This window comes from Salvia miltiorrhiza, chromosome 1 (genome assembly GCF_028751815.1).
Source record: "Salvia miltiorrhiza cultivar Shanhuang (shh) chromosome 1, IMPLAD_Smil_shh, whole genome shotgun sequence".
Taxonomy (NCBI): domain Eukaryota; kingdom Viridiplantae; phylum Streptophyta; class Magnoliopsida; order Lamiales; family Lamiaceae; genus Salvia; species Salvia miltiorrhiza.
This window is the reverse complement of record NC_080387.1, coordinates 51,417,417-51,433,493: the sequence shown is the minus strand read 5'-3', so window position 1 is coordinate 51,433,493 and position 16,077 is coordinate 51,417,417. Positions and strand designations below refer to the sequence as shown.

At 33.4% G+C, this 16,077-nt stretch overlaps 2 protein-coding genes across 3 annotated transcripts; one reads left to right on the top strand and one right to left on the bottom strand.

Moving 5' to 3' along the window:
* Positions 1–1,317: 1,317 nt before the first annotated feature.
* Positions 1,318–5,316, top strand: LOC130991502 (uncharacterized). Of its 2 annotated transcripts, XM_057915768.1 has the most exons (6): positions 1,318–2,187; positions 4,050–4,102; positions 4,184–4,271; positions 4,351–4,449; positions 4,852–4,979; positions 5,069–5,316. In XM_057915768.1, exons 1-6 carry the CDS (start codon positions 1,594–1,596, stop codon positions 5,103–5,105), a joined length of 999 nt encoding a protein of 332 aa, XP_057771751.1. In that variant the 5' UTR covers positions 1,318–1,593; the 3' UTR covers positions 5,106–5,316. The 2 variants fall into 2 exon arrangements, with proteins under 2 accessions (XP_057771751.1, XP_057771743.1); XM_057915760.1 differs by having other exon boundaries at positions 4,852–5,316.
* An 800-nt stretch (positions 5,317–6,116) lies between these two features.
* LOC130991491 (transmembrane 9 superfamily member 7-like) lies at positions 6,117–10,271 on the bottom strand. The gene is made up of 7 exons (XM_057915749.1): positions 9,949–10,271; positions 8,743–8,907; positions 8,538–8,647; positions 8,272–8,380; positions 8,061–8,173; positions 7,683–7,833; positions 6,117–7,600 (listed from the first exon to the last, which is right to left on the bottom strand). The coding sequence occupies exons 1-7, from the start codon at positions 10,060–10,062 to the stop codon at positions 6,443–6,445; spliced, it is 1,920 nt and encodes a 639-aa protein (XP_057771732.1). The 5' UTR covers positions 10,063–10,271; the 3' UTR covers positions 6,117–6,442.
* Positions 10,272–16,077: the final 5,806 nt, after the last annotated feature.

The following is a 16,077-nucleotide window of genomic DNA, read 5'->3' as shown; positions in this document are numbered from 1 at the left end:
TTTTGGATTGATATTTACCAAATTCTTTTAATCGGTAGGCAATATATTGCCAAAACTGTAATATGATGGGCAATGAAATGAAAGAATACCAACTTACAATATCTACAACATTGTTAATGCACTTTTCAATTTAGATCACACAAATATTTGTAGGCAGCCTACAAATCAACTAAATGCCTGGCATTTAGGTCACACCTTTTTCTAAATACAACAATGGGTATGCAAAACAATAACCACATTCCACATATAAGGATGTGTAGAATTTTTATTTTTATTTTTATTTATTTTTAAAAAAAATTCTTTCAGGTTTTAGAATTAGATTGGTTGATAATCAGACCACCAAAAATACATCAACCACAAATTTCATATAAGAATCAACCAAATTCTCATCCAAATAATATTGAGGTTTTAGGTTTACGATTCTAGTTATAACACTTGAGTATTGAATTAGGCTAGTTTGAAGTATTAATCAAAATATATATTTATTGTTTCAAATATACATACATATATATATATATATATAACCTAACCCTATATATATATATAGAGACACACACATAGAGAAATCTGCACATGAGTTGGGAGTTGCATTAAGAAATAATAATATTTATTTTGTATTTCATACTCTCAAAATAGTTAAAGGGCAAAATAATTGTAAATAACTCATCTAAAAATAGTACTATTACTAGTATTATTTTAAGTTTATTTTCTATGACAACGGTGAAATAAGTTAGAAGCATAGAATAAAGTTTGGAAAACCTAAATGTGGACACAAAGAATAAATTCTTGCAATTATTATGTACGAAATAATGCAAGCTTGCTTAAATGAAATTAATTACGAATGATTTACATTTAGAAATACACTTGCTTTCTGGTCAACACACTTAATCCTCACGCACGCATCCCAAATCATAAATATAAGTAGTTTAATGCTTAATTTAGTAATTTCACGAATGCCCAGTTTCCTAGCTTTCCTCATAAATTCAAATCAATTTGGAAGAAAGGAATCTCATTTCTACAAAACCTAATAAAACCTAGGTCAAGAAGAACAGAACCTTGAGCCTCCATTTCCAAGAACTGAAATAATATATATTTTTTAAAAAAAATATCCTCATTGCTTTGAGCTTCCAGGTGAGGGAGGGTGCTTAAGCCCCCACCACGTACTTTTCTAGAAAATCCTTATAAAATTGTTAACTTAATGGTTTTTTTGTGTTAAAGCCCTAGATTGAATCATAATAAAATTATATTTTAAAAATCTCAATTTCGGAATATAAAAAATACAGCCTTTATTTCTAAAAATTCAAATAATCTTTGAAGAAAAGGAAAAAAAATAAAATCCCATTTCTAAACCTAGTACAACACAAAAAATAGGTAGAAAAAAGGCATTAGCTTCCAAGACTTCAAAAGATGACATTACAAAAACTTGGTAAACACAAACAAACAAACAACAAATGAAAAAGAAAACTCATCTTATAAGCAGCAGTTTCAGTCCACCTGCTGCAAAAATGCAAAAAAAAACCAAATCCACTTTTTATATATAAATAATATCCTGCAAAACACACAGTGAGAAACCGCACCACTTTTTTCCCTCCCATGGCGGCCACCCCAGTTGTTCTTCTAATCACTCTCCCCACTCAGAATTCGGCGCATCAAGCTCCCCTCTCCCACATTACAATGGGCTCGTCTCTCTCATTCTTCCTCCTCCTCACTTTCTCCATACTCATTTTCACCCTCTACACAATCTTGAAGAATCACAGCAGCAGCAATGGCGGAAAGGGGGAAGAGGGCTCAGAAAAAATCCAATCTTTATCTGCGAACCACCAGCAGAAGCAAGAAACGGGCCGCGAGCCCGACCCCGACCCGGGAAATTTGGCCCGTTCCTTGCTGCTCGAGATCTTGCCTCCGAGTTCGCCGAAATGGGATTATTCCCTTTATAGTAAAGGTGAGGATGTTGATGATGACGACCCGGGTGAGAAAAGCGGGTCGGGCCGGGAAGATAAGAAGAGGAGGAAGAAGCGGGCTAGGAAGAAGAAGCCCGGCCCGAATGAGGGGGAAGGGAAAGATAAGGAAGAGTTGGTTTGTTTGTATCCTTTCACAAAGTCTTGTAGTGCTACGCAGAGGAAGATCAAGCAGCAGTATGATCAACTCGTCAAGTCTCATGGATCAAATGGATTGACTCTTGATCAGGTATTAAGCTATTAGATTAATAGTAGATTATTGAAGTGGTTGATTTCATGTGATTTTTTTAACTTTATTTAATTTCAAGTTAGTTGATTGTGATTTGTAAATATAGTCAGAGACTCAAAGTGTTTAATGCTTATAGGCTAGCTAGAAGGTTGAATTGAGAAATGCCCTTAGTATTTAAAGATAATGTTAGTCTTGATCAGTTTTAGTAAATTAAGCTATTAAATTATCGAAGTTGTTGATGAGCTATATTTAATTTCAAATTAGTTGATTGTGATTTGTAAATGTAGTCAAAGACTCTTATTCAATGCTTTAGGCTACAAGGTTGAGTTGAGAAATGCCCTTAGTATTTATGTGAGGATACTGTTAGTTTTGACTGATTATATTTATATATACTGCACTTGCACTAGGACTATTGAACCTGTGTGTATCTTCAGGTAGGTTTGAATTTCAGACTATAGATAGATATATATTATTTGTTGATTGATTTGGAGCATATATGTTGAGTTTTATCTAGTTAGGGCCGAAGAAATAGTTGTGTTGCTAAAACCTATCATGATTTCATGCTGTTTATAATTGTGTATTTGATGGAGGGCGTTGAGTTCTTCACTTACACAAGCTTAGGTGACTCCGATATCAGGCTGCCTTCTAGCTGCTATGTCCTAGTTAAGCGTAGCTGTAGTCTATTATTAGTTACTTTCTTGAAAATTTTGGGACTGAACAGAACCCGTGCACGTTACTAGCTTATTACGTATATGGTAGATGGGCATTACTTGAATACATGTGCCCATAACTGCAGGAGATAGGGTGGTATTTTGTGGTCAGCTACACTTGAAACAAAAAAATTATCGTTCTACATGTTTTATGCTTCTAACTATTTTCTTAAGCACTTCAGAAGCCTGTGTAATAGAACAGGACACTTTTTGGTGTTGAGATTGAATATCCGTGGAGATGAATAGAGCCTAATAGCATTGAGTTTGTGCTGTACATTGCCGTATAGAACAAGGCAATTGAAGGGTAGATGTATATCTTCGCAGGCACAAAATCCTTAATTATCAAGGACAAGAGAGTTGTTTTAGAAGCGATTATTGCTAAAACTACGGATCAAATAGATTAGGACACCATGATGGTCAGAGCTAGATACGTTTTTGAATAAAATGAGCTGAAAAGCAGTCATACTGCTTAAGTTCGTGGCATGGTAGCTGGGAAAGGTTGACTTTAGATCCCTTCTTGAACTATTTTATTATATATATATATATATATATATATATATAGGCAACAGTGCAAATTTTAAGATGTAAGAAAAGTAGAAGCTAACTTTCATTAAATGAAGGAACATGATCTGTTTGAGTATTGGGAGACATTGTAGATTTCAGTTTGGGCCAAACTAAGCTTAACTTTGAACTAATTTTTTGCTCAAGTGAAGAAATTTACTAGACGAGCGAGTCTTGGTGGAGAAAAGCTGTTACTAGGTACAACGAGATTCCACTCTACCTTTAAGAGAGAGATGAATATAAATTACCAATTCCTTTATGCATAATTTACAGTATGAAATGCTCTTTTCTGTCACATCACACGCGTCAATCTCTTTGTTTTTCGGAATTTAGAGGGATATAATGAATAATGTGTCGGATACTTGCAATCGTGCTGTAGTTGAACAGCTTGAAATTTTAACTTTTATTTTGGCTTTTATATTATCTAACATTCGTCCATGTGTTGCCTCGAATCTCCTTGATGCTCAGAAGGCTCACTAACTTTAGAGCTCTAATAAAGCAAACGAACCATCTATTACTGCAAACATTTTCTAGCACTTAGCATACTTAACCTTTGTCAATAATTCTCTGTATTGATTTTTTGTGTTGCAGGTTGGACAGTTTGTCAATTGCCTGGTTGAGGCGAGAAACGAGCTGCAAAACAAGTACGTGTGCTGTATATCTTTACATATCATGTAAATCATAAGTTAAATTAAATTTCTTAACTGTATGTTCCTAAATATCAGATCCGAAGTCATCAAGAGGAGATTCACAATCACCAAGGCCCTACTGTTTAAGGCGGACCGATCCTCCTTTGACCGCCTACGTCAACAGGTGCAGGAAAAGCACTCTTGAGTCTGAGTTATATTGTCGTATACGCCATCTACTAAAATCAATTTCTTGTCGTATATAGATATACAAGCTAGAATTAGAGCAAAAGAGACTAGAAGAAGACGCTTTCGTCTATAACTGGCTTCAAGACCAGCTTAAGGTCTCTCCAGCATACAAGAAGGTACTATTCGTCATGTACTTGTATCAACATTTAGAAAGACAGGCATTCGCATATATATACATATAGAGGAGGGAGGTTCAAATGAGAACCCTTAATTTTCGTGAGAACACTGCATTCTCTGTGAAATTAACTGCAGTTGACAAAATGGAATGACCAAGTGCAGTTAATTTCACGGTGAATGTAGTGACTTTATACATTCAGTGCAGTGTTCTCACAATAACCAACCTCTATATATGTATGCAAGCCTATATCAGTGTCTGTTGAGACATTGCTTTCTATCCATTCATATGTTGACTATGTGAAACTATCTTTCGACTTTTATTGTTGGGTACGTACGTTACTTTCTATCATCCTGTCACTGGATTTTGCTACAATTTTCCTAATATCTCCTCATCTTGAAAGATGCTGGAAATCAGCGCGTGTATGGAGACGAAAGCGAAGTCCAGCATCCCTGCAGAGAGTCAAGATGCAAACTTCTCCGACATATCATTTGAAGAATTACTAGCGCAGGAGAAGAAGGACGCATTTTGGTATGCTGTAATCTCGAAACTGAACTCCTTTTTCGTTATTTTTCATAGAGAGACGCTTGATGGTGATAGTGTGTGTTTGTTGTGTGCAGGCAGAGAAATGGGAAGCTGAGATCGTGCTCGGGATGAGAGACGAACGTTGCGAAAACTAATTGTAGGTGATTTAGAGAATAACAATATGTACATCCAAAATCCAAAAATCACTCACTGCTTTTTGATCCTCAATTACAATTTTTGTGTTTGTGGAGTGTAATCCATCCGCATAGTGCAAACAGATATTCTGTAAATCAAGTTTTTGCAGAACTTTTTATCATCAATACCAACCATAGTTTGATCTAAACTGGGCCTTCTCTCTCTCTCTCTCTTTGTGGTTCTAAAAAAGATGGCGTCAAAGATATAATGGTATTGGTGATTCGGTAAATTATCTCCAACATAAGCCAAATTTTGGTGCAAACTAATCTCATTTGCATCAAATGAATGTGTTGTTCCTAATCTATCGTCAATCTATTTATTCTTTTTTTTTTTTCTTTGAGGGTCGTCAATCTATTTATTCTTATTCGTATTTTACTTGTATATTCTTTTACTTAAGAAACAAAAAGTAAGAAAATCATAATACTGTAACTGCGGTACTTATATTGATATGTACAACATTCATCACTAATCACTATCCACACTTGCGGAATGATATTTATATTATCGCCAGTCCAACATTTTGTTTTTGCATATTTCGCAATTATTACAAAATATAGGTTTACTTGCCGCGTAATTGAAAATGTAATAAAATGTCCAAGGTATGAAATAATATATGAATATTTTAAATGTGATGCTGGTAGCTCAATATAATAAAATACACTTTTATTTAATAATTATTTTAATTTGCATAAGATAAACAAAATGACTAAAAGTAAGTTCAGATTCAATGATATCAAGATTTTAGAAGAAAAAAAAGGAAACAATAATTTTGTCAAACAAAACTAAATTACAAATTCATACAAATGTTCTCATTTGAATTCATAGATACAAATGTTCTACCTGAACGACTTTGGCTGAATATTATAAATCCGCACGTAGAAATTTATAGCTACAAGAAAGAGGGAAATGCAGATAAGAAAGACGAGATAAATATTAAGATGGATAGAATGATGAGGAAGAACAGGATATATATTAAACTACAATTTGTATAATTGGTTCTTCCAGCATGTCTAGGATCTCTGTCTGCTATCAAAGTTCTTCAAAATCTTAATTGTCCAGAAAAGAGATGTCACCGTCGACAAAAGCGAAAAAACTATTAAGAATACAAGACAAGCCCTACATTGGCAACAGAAAATTGAGATTTTGCAGCAGTAAACATTTACACAGTTTAAAAGCTCATCCTGCAAATCAGAGGTACCTGATATCACTTGTCTTCCATCCCAAAGACTTTAACACCCATGAAATTGTCGGAATCTCGCGCTTCTAAGTTTCATTTAATCGATCTTCACAGAGGAATAAATCTTCCGGACAAACCAGAAACAAGCATAGAACCCGATTGTTCCGGTCAGGGCAAAGAAAGCATACGATGCAATGAGCATGTAGCCGAAATACAAAATGCCCGAAACCAGCTTAGTAATTTCCAGCTTGGTGAAGAAGTAGAAAGCTGAGTACAGGAAGAGGTACAGAGCAGAGGAGCCAGCTGTCAGATAAGCTCTCCACCACCAATGATAGTCTTCGCTGCACAGCTGGAAATAGCAGAGGACGATTGTGATCTCTGCAGATGTGATTATCAAGATCACGAAAACTATGAAGAGGAAGCCAAAGATGTAGTAGAACTGGTTCAGCCAGATGGAAGTCAAGATGAAGAATAGCTCTATGAACACCGCACCAAATGGAAGAATGCCCCCAATAAGTACAGAGAATATTGGCTTCATGTACCACGCCTGTTCAGGTACCTGCCTTGGGATCTTATTTGTCTTCACAGGATCTTCAACGGCGGGCTTTTTGAAACCCAAATAACTACCAACAAATACCAATGGTACTGATATTCCAAACCATAGACACACAAGTGCAAACATTGTTCCGAAAGGCACAGCACCGGATGACTTTTCTCCCCAAATGAGAGCATTTAACACAAAGAAGACTGCAAAGAGTATACCCGGGAACATGAAGGCTGTTTTTAAGGTATTCCTCTTCCACTCAGTGCCCTTGAACATTTTGTAAAGACGGGCAGATGAGTATCCACCGAACAACCCCATGAAAACCCACAAGAGAACCATAGCTGTCATCAGCCCACCACGGTTGGAAGGAGATAGGAAACCTAGCAATGCAAAAATCATTGTCACGAGTGTCATTGCAAAGATCTGAATGCCAGTACCAACATAAACACACAGCAATCCATAGTTTGATGGTGCCCTGAAAACATCTCCATGAACCAGCTTCCACCCTGTTTCTTCTTGAGCTTCATCTTGGGTTTCCAATTGATTATAGTTGGCAATATCTTTGTACAGAGTTCTCATCATTATCATGGCAACCATACCAGAAAGGAAGAGGACAATCATCAAGGAGTTAATGATTGAAAACCAGTGAATCTGATCATCATTCATGAGGAGGTAAGTATCCCACCTGGACGCCCACTTGATCTCGCTTTCCTACAACACATCTCATATTATTGTTTTTGGCGAACAACAGAAGATATTAAAAGGAGATTTAAATTCTTGGGGTTACTCATACCTGGAAAGTAACATCATAAGTAAATACAATGTCTTTGTCTTTATCCACTTCCTGTGGTACAGTACTCCCCTGAACCATATTTTTGGTGTTCTGGTTGCATGTTGGCACCTTAGGGTTCTTGTCATCCCACTCCTTGAACTCATGGTTAATGCTGTAGGACCAATATTGGAGAAAGGAAATAAAGGTCAAGAAAAAATAACTTCAGATAAGAAGAAGTTGACCCAAAGCAAACCCTTAGGCATTCTGTATATGGATGTGGAAAAATCTCTACATGATAAATTTTTTATCTCATAGAAACTCCAAATAACAACTGTAAAAGTCACTCTATACATGCATAGTAATCTGAGTTACTGAGTTATAATAAAAAAAGCAACACACCTTCCAGGGGAAACTTCAAATCCAACAATTCGAGCAGTGTCAGTATCAGCATCTTTGTGATACTTAACTCTGAAGCTTAAGTGGTTATGAATAAAATATTTCTCCTCTTTGCTCTGGAAAATATTTACATGCATTAAAGCGATTAGATATGTATGCAATATACATTTAAATAAGACACATCTTTAACACAAGAAAGAAGAGACAAACTAACCCCAGCATAATTTCCCTTGAACCCTACGCGGAAACCGTGCTCATAAGTTGTGGATGGAATTCCATCTCTTCTTTGCCTAAGTACAGCTACTGGAAGATTATCTAGAATCCTGCATCCAGATTCAGTTTCTGATGTTAGCATGAAGAATCAATCGAAGCATATCATCCTACAGTAGAAGAAGATTATGGATAATGCCAAAATAATGACGAAGCAACAAAGAAGGGCAGCAGCGCGAGAGAATTCAGGTGTCCATGGTTTGCACTTACATATTGACTCTGTACTCGTCATCAATTTTTTCCTTGAAATCCTTTGCAGCTTGAGCATCAAGATGAGTTTTGCAAGCCACCGTGCAAGATTTTTCCTCCCTCATGTTAAACTAATATTACCAATCATCAAAGTTCGTATGAGGAACTGAGGGATAAACAGAGGAGTAAACAGCCTCACAGTATTTATTAAGTCATGGATGCTTACGTTATAAATTGAATTTTCTATACGGTCACCTCGAAGCACCTCTCCGAGGTTTTCAGCGACATTCTGAATCTTAGTTGGCTTGCAGTATTTCAAGAAGTAATAGTCATATGGAAGTTGTGTCTTAGTCGATGACAGCTTGTTCACTTTCACTTGAAGATCATCCCCCTGTTATGAATGGGAAGGAAAAGCATTACACTTGGAGAAGGCATAAATTCTGAGAAAGCATGACATTTTCTTCACCATATCTAGATGTGAAATAAATAGCTATCAAGCATCAGATGTTTGAAAAAATATGTTTCTTAACCCAATAGATATGTAAATTCACGAACACTTATATCAACTATAATGATAAAATTAACTATTAGCTTGTTCAATCTCAAAGAAAAAAAGAAAGCAATTGATGAAATCTGAGATTTGGCAAGACATAAGAGGAATCAGTTTGTAAATTATTTGCATCTAATAAAAGAGTTACGCTTCTGCATTAGATCAACAATGCCTAACTTGAAGGAGGAAAAATAAAAGGGCTTTATTCATGACCAGCACTAAGAGAACCAGATCGAGCTCAGAAATTAAAATATATTTTTGATCAACTTATTCACCTTTCCCTATTGAATCCGTATTCACATACTATAATACAATTGCCTCTTTATACAGCACATATACCAATCCTAGATCCACGTTGACCCTGCTTACTACAAGACATCCGGTCATCACGAAATCCAGATCATAAAATGTTACTAGCAGCAAGTCGAAAACCAACATCAACCATCTTGACAAATGTACATGCTGGAAAATTACATATTTTTTTTCTGAATTAAACATTAGCAGTTAAACCTAGAAAGGCAGAAGAACGAAAGAAAAACATGCAGCCCCAATCACCTAAGTCAAACACTCACATCAAGCATCATAAAACAATTAAAGCAAATGATCTAATCATATACACCAATGCCACCTATCCATGTACATAAAAAAGTAAAACCATTTTTCACACTCAATTTGACTCCAAAAACCCCGGATCGGTCCAAAATCATCTAAAAACCGACTAGATAAGCATAAACCCTAGATCTCCACCGATCAACAGAACGAGAGAAAAACAAAGTTCCACATAAAGCCAATACGCCACCTACAGATCTAATCGCCAGAGGTTTATCCAGCTAAACCTCGATCTAGAACTCTGAATTGAGAGAGAAAGAGAAGAATCGTTACTCTTGCAAAATCACGAGGCGCAACACCGGGGAGATAGAAGGAATGCACCGACGAGAACAAGATGAGCAAGCAGGAAACAATGGCAGCGACCCGATCCGGGACTCGGAGACCCATTTCTCTCGATTCGGATCCTCCAAGCTCTGTGTGTGTGAGAGAGAGAATTACAAGTAAAACAAAATGAATTGTATCTGCAAGAGGGGTTTTATACTCACTATTGTATCAGATTTATGAGAGAAGGCGGATTGTCTAAAGTCGCATTTTGGTTACGATTTACGAAATACGTAACTTTTTTGCTGATGACTACTTATTGGGGTGGGTGAAATGTCGTAGTTAAATGGACTGATTTAGTATATTTATTGGTAAATATTTGGTGATATGTAATTAATAAATCAATCGATTTATTTATTTAATTATTTTATAGAACATTGGAGATAATCACATTGACAGCTGTATCGAAAGAAAAGCGATTTTATACTTTATTTAGGAAAATAAACATGTTTAGTTGATGTTGCGAGTGTGTTGTTGACCATTTGAAGTAATTAGAGATATTTACCATAGTTTTATTTTTTCTATCTGAGTTTACGTTGCTCGGTTGTGGTTTGTGGATAATTGATGATCTTCTCATTATTAGTCCTTGTATAATTAATTTTTTCCGAAATAATATAATTCATATTTATCCACACATTATATTCACCGATAATTCATAACTCATATTCATATATAAGTCGTCGTTCATAAAACGAACTCAATATTCTTACATTCTTAATTTAGAAATTATATGAATGAATCGTGACGTATAACTTTATTTATAAGTGTGATAAAAAAATTTCCAAAAGTGAATAATGCAAGAACAAAAAATGTATGAACATATAACATCTCGCCCATAATTATTGTGGAATTACAATTTATATGTTTCTAAATGTGGCTAGAGCAAGTACTCACAACAAAGTCGTGTAAGCATTTATTTTGAACTAGTTTTGATACTGAACATATTGTTGGTGGACCTCATAAAAATATACTACTACTTTTAGGCTTTTAGAATTTTTAGGTTTAGGTACTTTTAAATTTCATTATTCATTTTCGTACTTACTCATTTATTTTTGTTTTTTAAAATTATTATTCTTCTTTAACAAAAGTACAATTTTCAAATATTTAACGACGAAATATTATAAAATTATAGACGATGGTGAGGAATTGTTGACTTAATCGAGTATAACGTGTTTATAACGATGAGATTTAGTTTAAATTAATTGATACTTTTCAAAAGTATACCATACAAAGTTAATTAGAAGTAAGTCATCTAAATATTGCTTATATATATTAAATTAAAAAAAAGTATTAGTATCCCTAAAAATCAAGTATTAGTAATATATAAACTCGTTGTTTATCGTGCAAAGTTACATCCTGATGAGTTCGAGGTGAATCGAGCTCCAAAATAAGAAGGAAATTGGAAGCTTGAAAAGGAAGAAGGAGTTTCTATTTTTGTATTATTTATTTATTTATTTTGAAGAAGGATAATGAATGGCCTTACATTTGAATATTTTCTCTTTATCTATAGGCTATCTCCTAAACCTAGCTAAACCCCAATACCAATGGTCCATTAGTATAAGTCCCTTGGCCCAAGCCTCGTTTAAAATCTTTCCGGCGAAAACTCAATGAAAAAAACACCAGAAAGGAAAAAGAGTAATCGGTCTAGATGAAAAAGTAAAAAATACATATATCTTCTAACTTTCAGATCTGACAATAGTAGTTAGCTTTGACTAGTCTTCGGATCTGCTCCGTATCTTTGAAAATTCATTAACTTTGATTTGCATTCTCAGATCTAACTTCTCTATTTCTTCAAACTCGTCACAGTTCTGCTAGATTATATTTCTTGGCTCTGCTAGACTTGAATTTGTAGTTGCTTCATATCTGCTCAACGTAGCCTTTAAACCTGTGACAATATCAAAATAATATGAATATAATACTCCCTCCGTCCACAATAATGTGTGGTGGAATGGAGGGCACGAGTTTTAATAAAAAAATTGGAAGATGTGATTTTAGTGTTAAAGGGTAGTATTTGGTACACCAAATTATAAAAGTAAAGGGTGAATATTTTGTAAATATTGAATGTGAATGAGGTTTAGGTATAAAGAAGGTTTCTAAAAAAAGAAAATACACAATCTTTGTGAACGGATGAAAATAGTAATAAACACACAATCTTTGTGGACGGATGGAGTAGTTTATTTTTAATTGTGTATAGCTTATATTTGGGCCTTAGATGAGCATAGTGTATCTTATTTGGGCTTTCTTTAGAAGGAAGGGAATCCCTAATTCCGTCTTCATCACATTCTAATCACAAAAAAAATTGTACACCCAGTCTCATGGGTGAGACGGATCCGACCCGCGCCTCTAACCCGACGCTTTCACCCGCGCCCCCTCCCCAACCTAAACCTTAATATCAGTCGCATTTCCCCTTCCTCATTTTCTTTCTATTTCTCTCTCTCTCTCTTTTCGTATTTCTCTCCATCTTCTCGTGATTTTTGTAGTCATATTTTGCCTCGCCGGAGCAAGAGGGAGACAAGGCCATGCGGAAAGCAACATCAGCAAGCGGCGCTAAAGAAAAAACAGCAACCGTCGCACCATCGTCATATGATTTCTCGATAATTGTTTCATCTACCGGCACAAACCATTGCCAGGCAAAGACATCTTCATGTACAAGTAGGTTTCTTCTCTATCTCTTTCTTTCTCTCTCTCTCTCTCTTAATTTTCCTAGTATCACTACTAATTTTTTATTTTTTTTATGTGCATATTTGTAGAGGAGATAGCATTTTAAAGTGTGAAGTGCAGGTACAAGCAAGTTTTCATGGATGAGGAAGAGAGCTGCGAAAATAGTGGTTGTTGCCACATCATCTCCATCTTCTTCGTCGCCGTGGATCAGGGGGCGAGAGCTCGGGCAACAAACGTATTTGCATATTTGAAGTGCGTTTTTATGTTTCTTTTACGTAATTGGGTTGCTCATTTAATTCTCTCATTTCATGGAAATTTTAATTGTTTTTTCTTTGTCTACATTTTGTGTTCAACTGCCTATAAATAGGAACTTGATGGCAATTAACTAGCTATTAGAGTGTTGGTGTTATAGTATATGTTGAACTATTTTTGAATTTGGTTCATTTAAACGGCTGAAGAACATTGAAATTTAATGAATGTATCAATTCATGAGCTCTGTTTATTCAGTTTTACTGCTTCTTCTTTGACTTATTTGGTCAAATAATTCTTTTCATAATAAAAAGTAATTATTAATATAAAGAAAAGTAATGTTTCAAAAATATTAACTTTATTCACGATAAATTAATTGTTCTTTTAGTCATTCGGTCAAATAATCATTGTTGTAATAAAAATTAATTATTGATATGAATAAAGGTAATATTTCAATATTATATTTTTTCACGTCAATTATTTTTATTCACGAGATGTTATATTTTTAGTTATTTGGTCAAGTAATTATTGTTTCAAACACATTTAATGGTTTCGAAACCCAAGTGATTGTAAGATGAAATTTTTATTCATAAGAAAATAATTATTGTCGTAAGTAAAAGTAATTATATGCATGCAATGTTTAAAATGCAGTTAGTGGGTTTCGAACTCTGATCGTAAGATGAAAGTGATAGTTAATCATTGCATCGCAACCTTCTTTTTATATTTATTTAGAAAAACAATTATTATATCCATGACTCATGACCCGTGACCTCTGACCCACATCCAACCCACTTCGATCTGCGCCCTATCCGTTTCGGCCCGTCTCTTGAATGCGATTGAATACGCATCCAAGACCAACTCCATCCCAATAAATCTGTTTCCATCAATTTTCAAATCAATATGGTGTGCAATTAATACAAATTAATCGGAAAAAAATAACATATTATCGTGAGAAAAAAAACCTTAGGCGATAAAATAAGAAGATACTCCCTCCATCCCATAAGAATGTGCATCATTTTTTATGGTACGAGTTTTAATAAAATGTTAGATAAGTGTATTGGAAGTTGAAAAAATGATTCATTTTATTATAAAATAAAAGTAAGAAATAAGGAATTAGTGATGGGGTAGTGTTAAAAAATGACAAATACGCACTCTTGTTGAACGTCCCAAAATAGAAATTAATAAGGGCACACTCTTATGCGATGGAGAGAGTATATATATATATATATCAATTAGATAATTAAATCTCTATAAACCCACCCTCACATAATTTAGTAGAAATTACTTCACTCTCTAATATTTAAAAATTTCTAAGCGAACCATACCTTGCCATAATGACACGCTGATCTTTATCTGATCTTTATCTCTCACTTTTTTTTTTCTTATCTCTCACTTGATTACTAAATAATTCAATAGTCGACTTGATTGATAAAAACGTGATCAGTTGATGAAGATATAATTATTAATAATAAAATGTCATTTATTGTGAATATGGAATTGTTGAACTACCGGAGCGCAATTCTTTAACTGATTAAAATTATCCTTACTAATAATTAATACTCCATGATTCAGATAGAGTTTCCATTCAACAAAATAATTCCAAACTCATCTGAAAACGTTTTATATGATTTAGTTATCTTATCGAAAAGTGGAACTGAAATACTAGTTTGTTGTTACAATTTTCAACTGAATAAATAAAAGAGTAGTGATAAACGGACACCAGGTGTACTGAACACCTGGTAAAAAATCGGTTTTTTTGGTGGGTAGAGAGTGAGCCGGGTTTAGGGGTTTATTGGTTTTACTGTTTTATCCCTTGATTTTTTCCATGTATATATATCTGAAATTAGTCTCTATCCCTCGATTTTTTCGTCCATTCTCTTTCCTTATTTTTCGTCCATTTTCTTTCCTTTTTTTTTCGGCTAATTTGTTTCTAATTTTCACAAAATCTTCCATTTTGTTTCCTTAATTTTTGAAGACTTTGTTTCCTTATTTTTATGTTTTTATTTCAGAAAATTTTATAAATTATATAATTCGAATATATATATTTTTTTTCGGTTTTGTTATTGATTTATTTGTTTTTAAATTTTATTATTGATTTGTTACCAATAATTTAGTGTTTCTTGTTATAATAATTCTAGATTTGTTTCCGAATATTTTTTTTCTAAATTAATATTATTTATTTATTTTTTGAAAATTATTACTCCTAAATTTTGTGTTTATTTGTTTTTTATTAATTTGTTTCAACTGATTTTGTGTTTCTCCTTAAAAAAAATAAGTAGTACTCCACTAGATTTGTTTTCGGATATTATTTTTTAATTTTTTGAAAATTAGATTTTTTTATAAGGTAAAAATAAATTTTTATCTAATACTTATGTTATTATTTCGGATATTTATATTGCTAAAATTTTGTTATTTTTATTTGTTTCCACTAATTATCCGTTGATAAATATACTCAATATATTGTTTCCAATATATTTGGTGATTCTTCTAAAAATAATCATAGATTTATTTTCACTAATTTAGATATTATCATTCTCCACAAAAAAATGTAACACATTCAAAAAATATACTATATGTTATACAGTTTTTTCACGCGATTTCTCTATGTATGAATCACTGAGTAATTGTATTTCTACTTTGCTATTCACACTAATTTATTTCAATTATATTATGCAACTTGATTACATTGAGTATAGTTATACGAGTTCATTAGACACACTATAGTAGTTCTCCGAGCAAAATTCCATCGTATGATTCATGAATATTAATTTTTATTTCAAAGTCACTAAATTATTTCATTTAATTAATTCAACTTTATTTCATTGAGTTTTAATTATTTCTTATTATTATATCGGGTTTAATTAATAATATAATTTTTTATTATTTCAATTATATAATTAAACTTGATGAATGTTGAGTTTAATTATTTCGACTATAATACTATATTATAATATATGGTCTTTAAGTATATTGTTATATTGTTATATAATTTCAACTAATCAATTAAATTTGATTTCATTGAATATAATAATTTCGACTTCGTTACTCAGACAATTGTGGTTCATTTTGCTATTACCACATCGATTACAATACTTGCTTATATTATATTCAAATAAAGAATATGCTATATAGGTTTACGATCAAAATCCCTGCATATAATTCATCTTATTT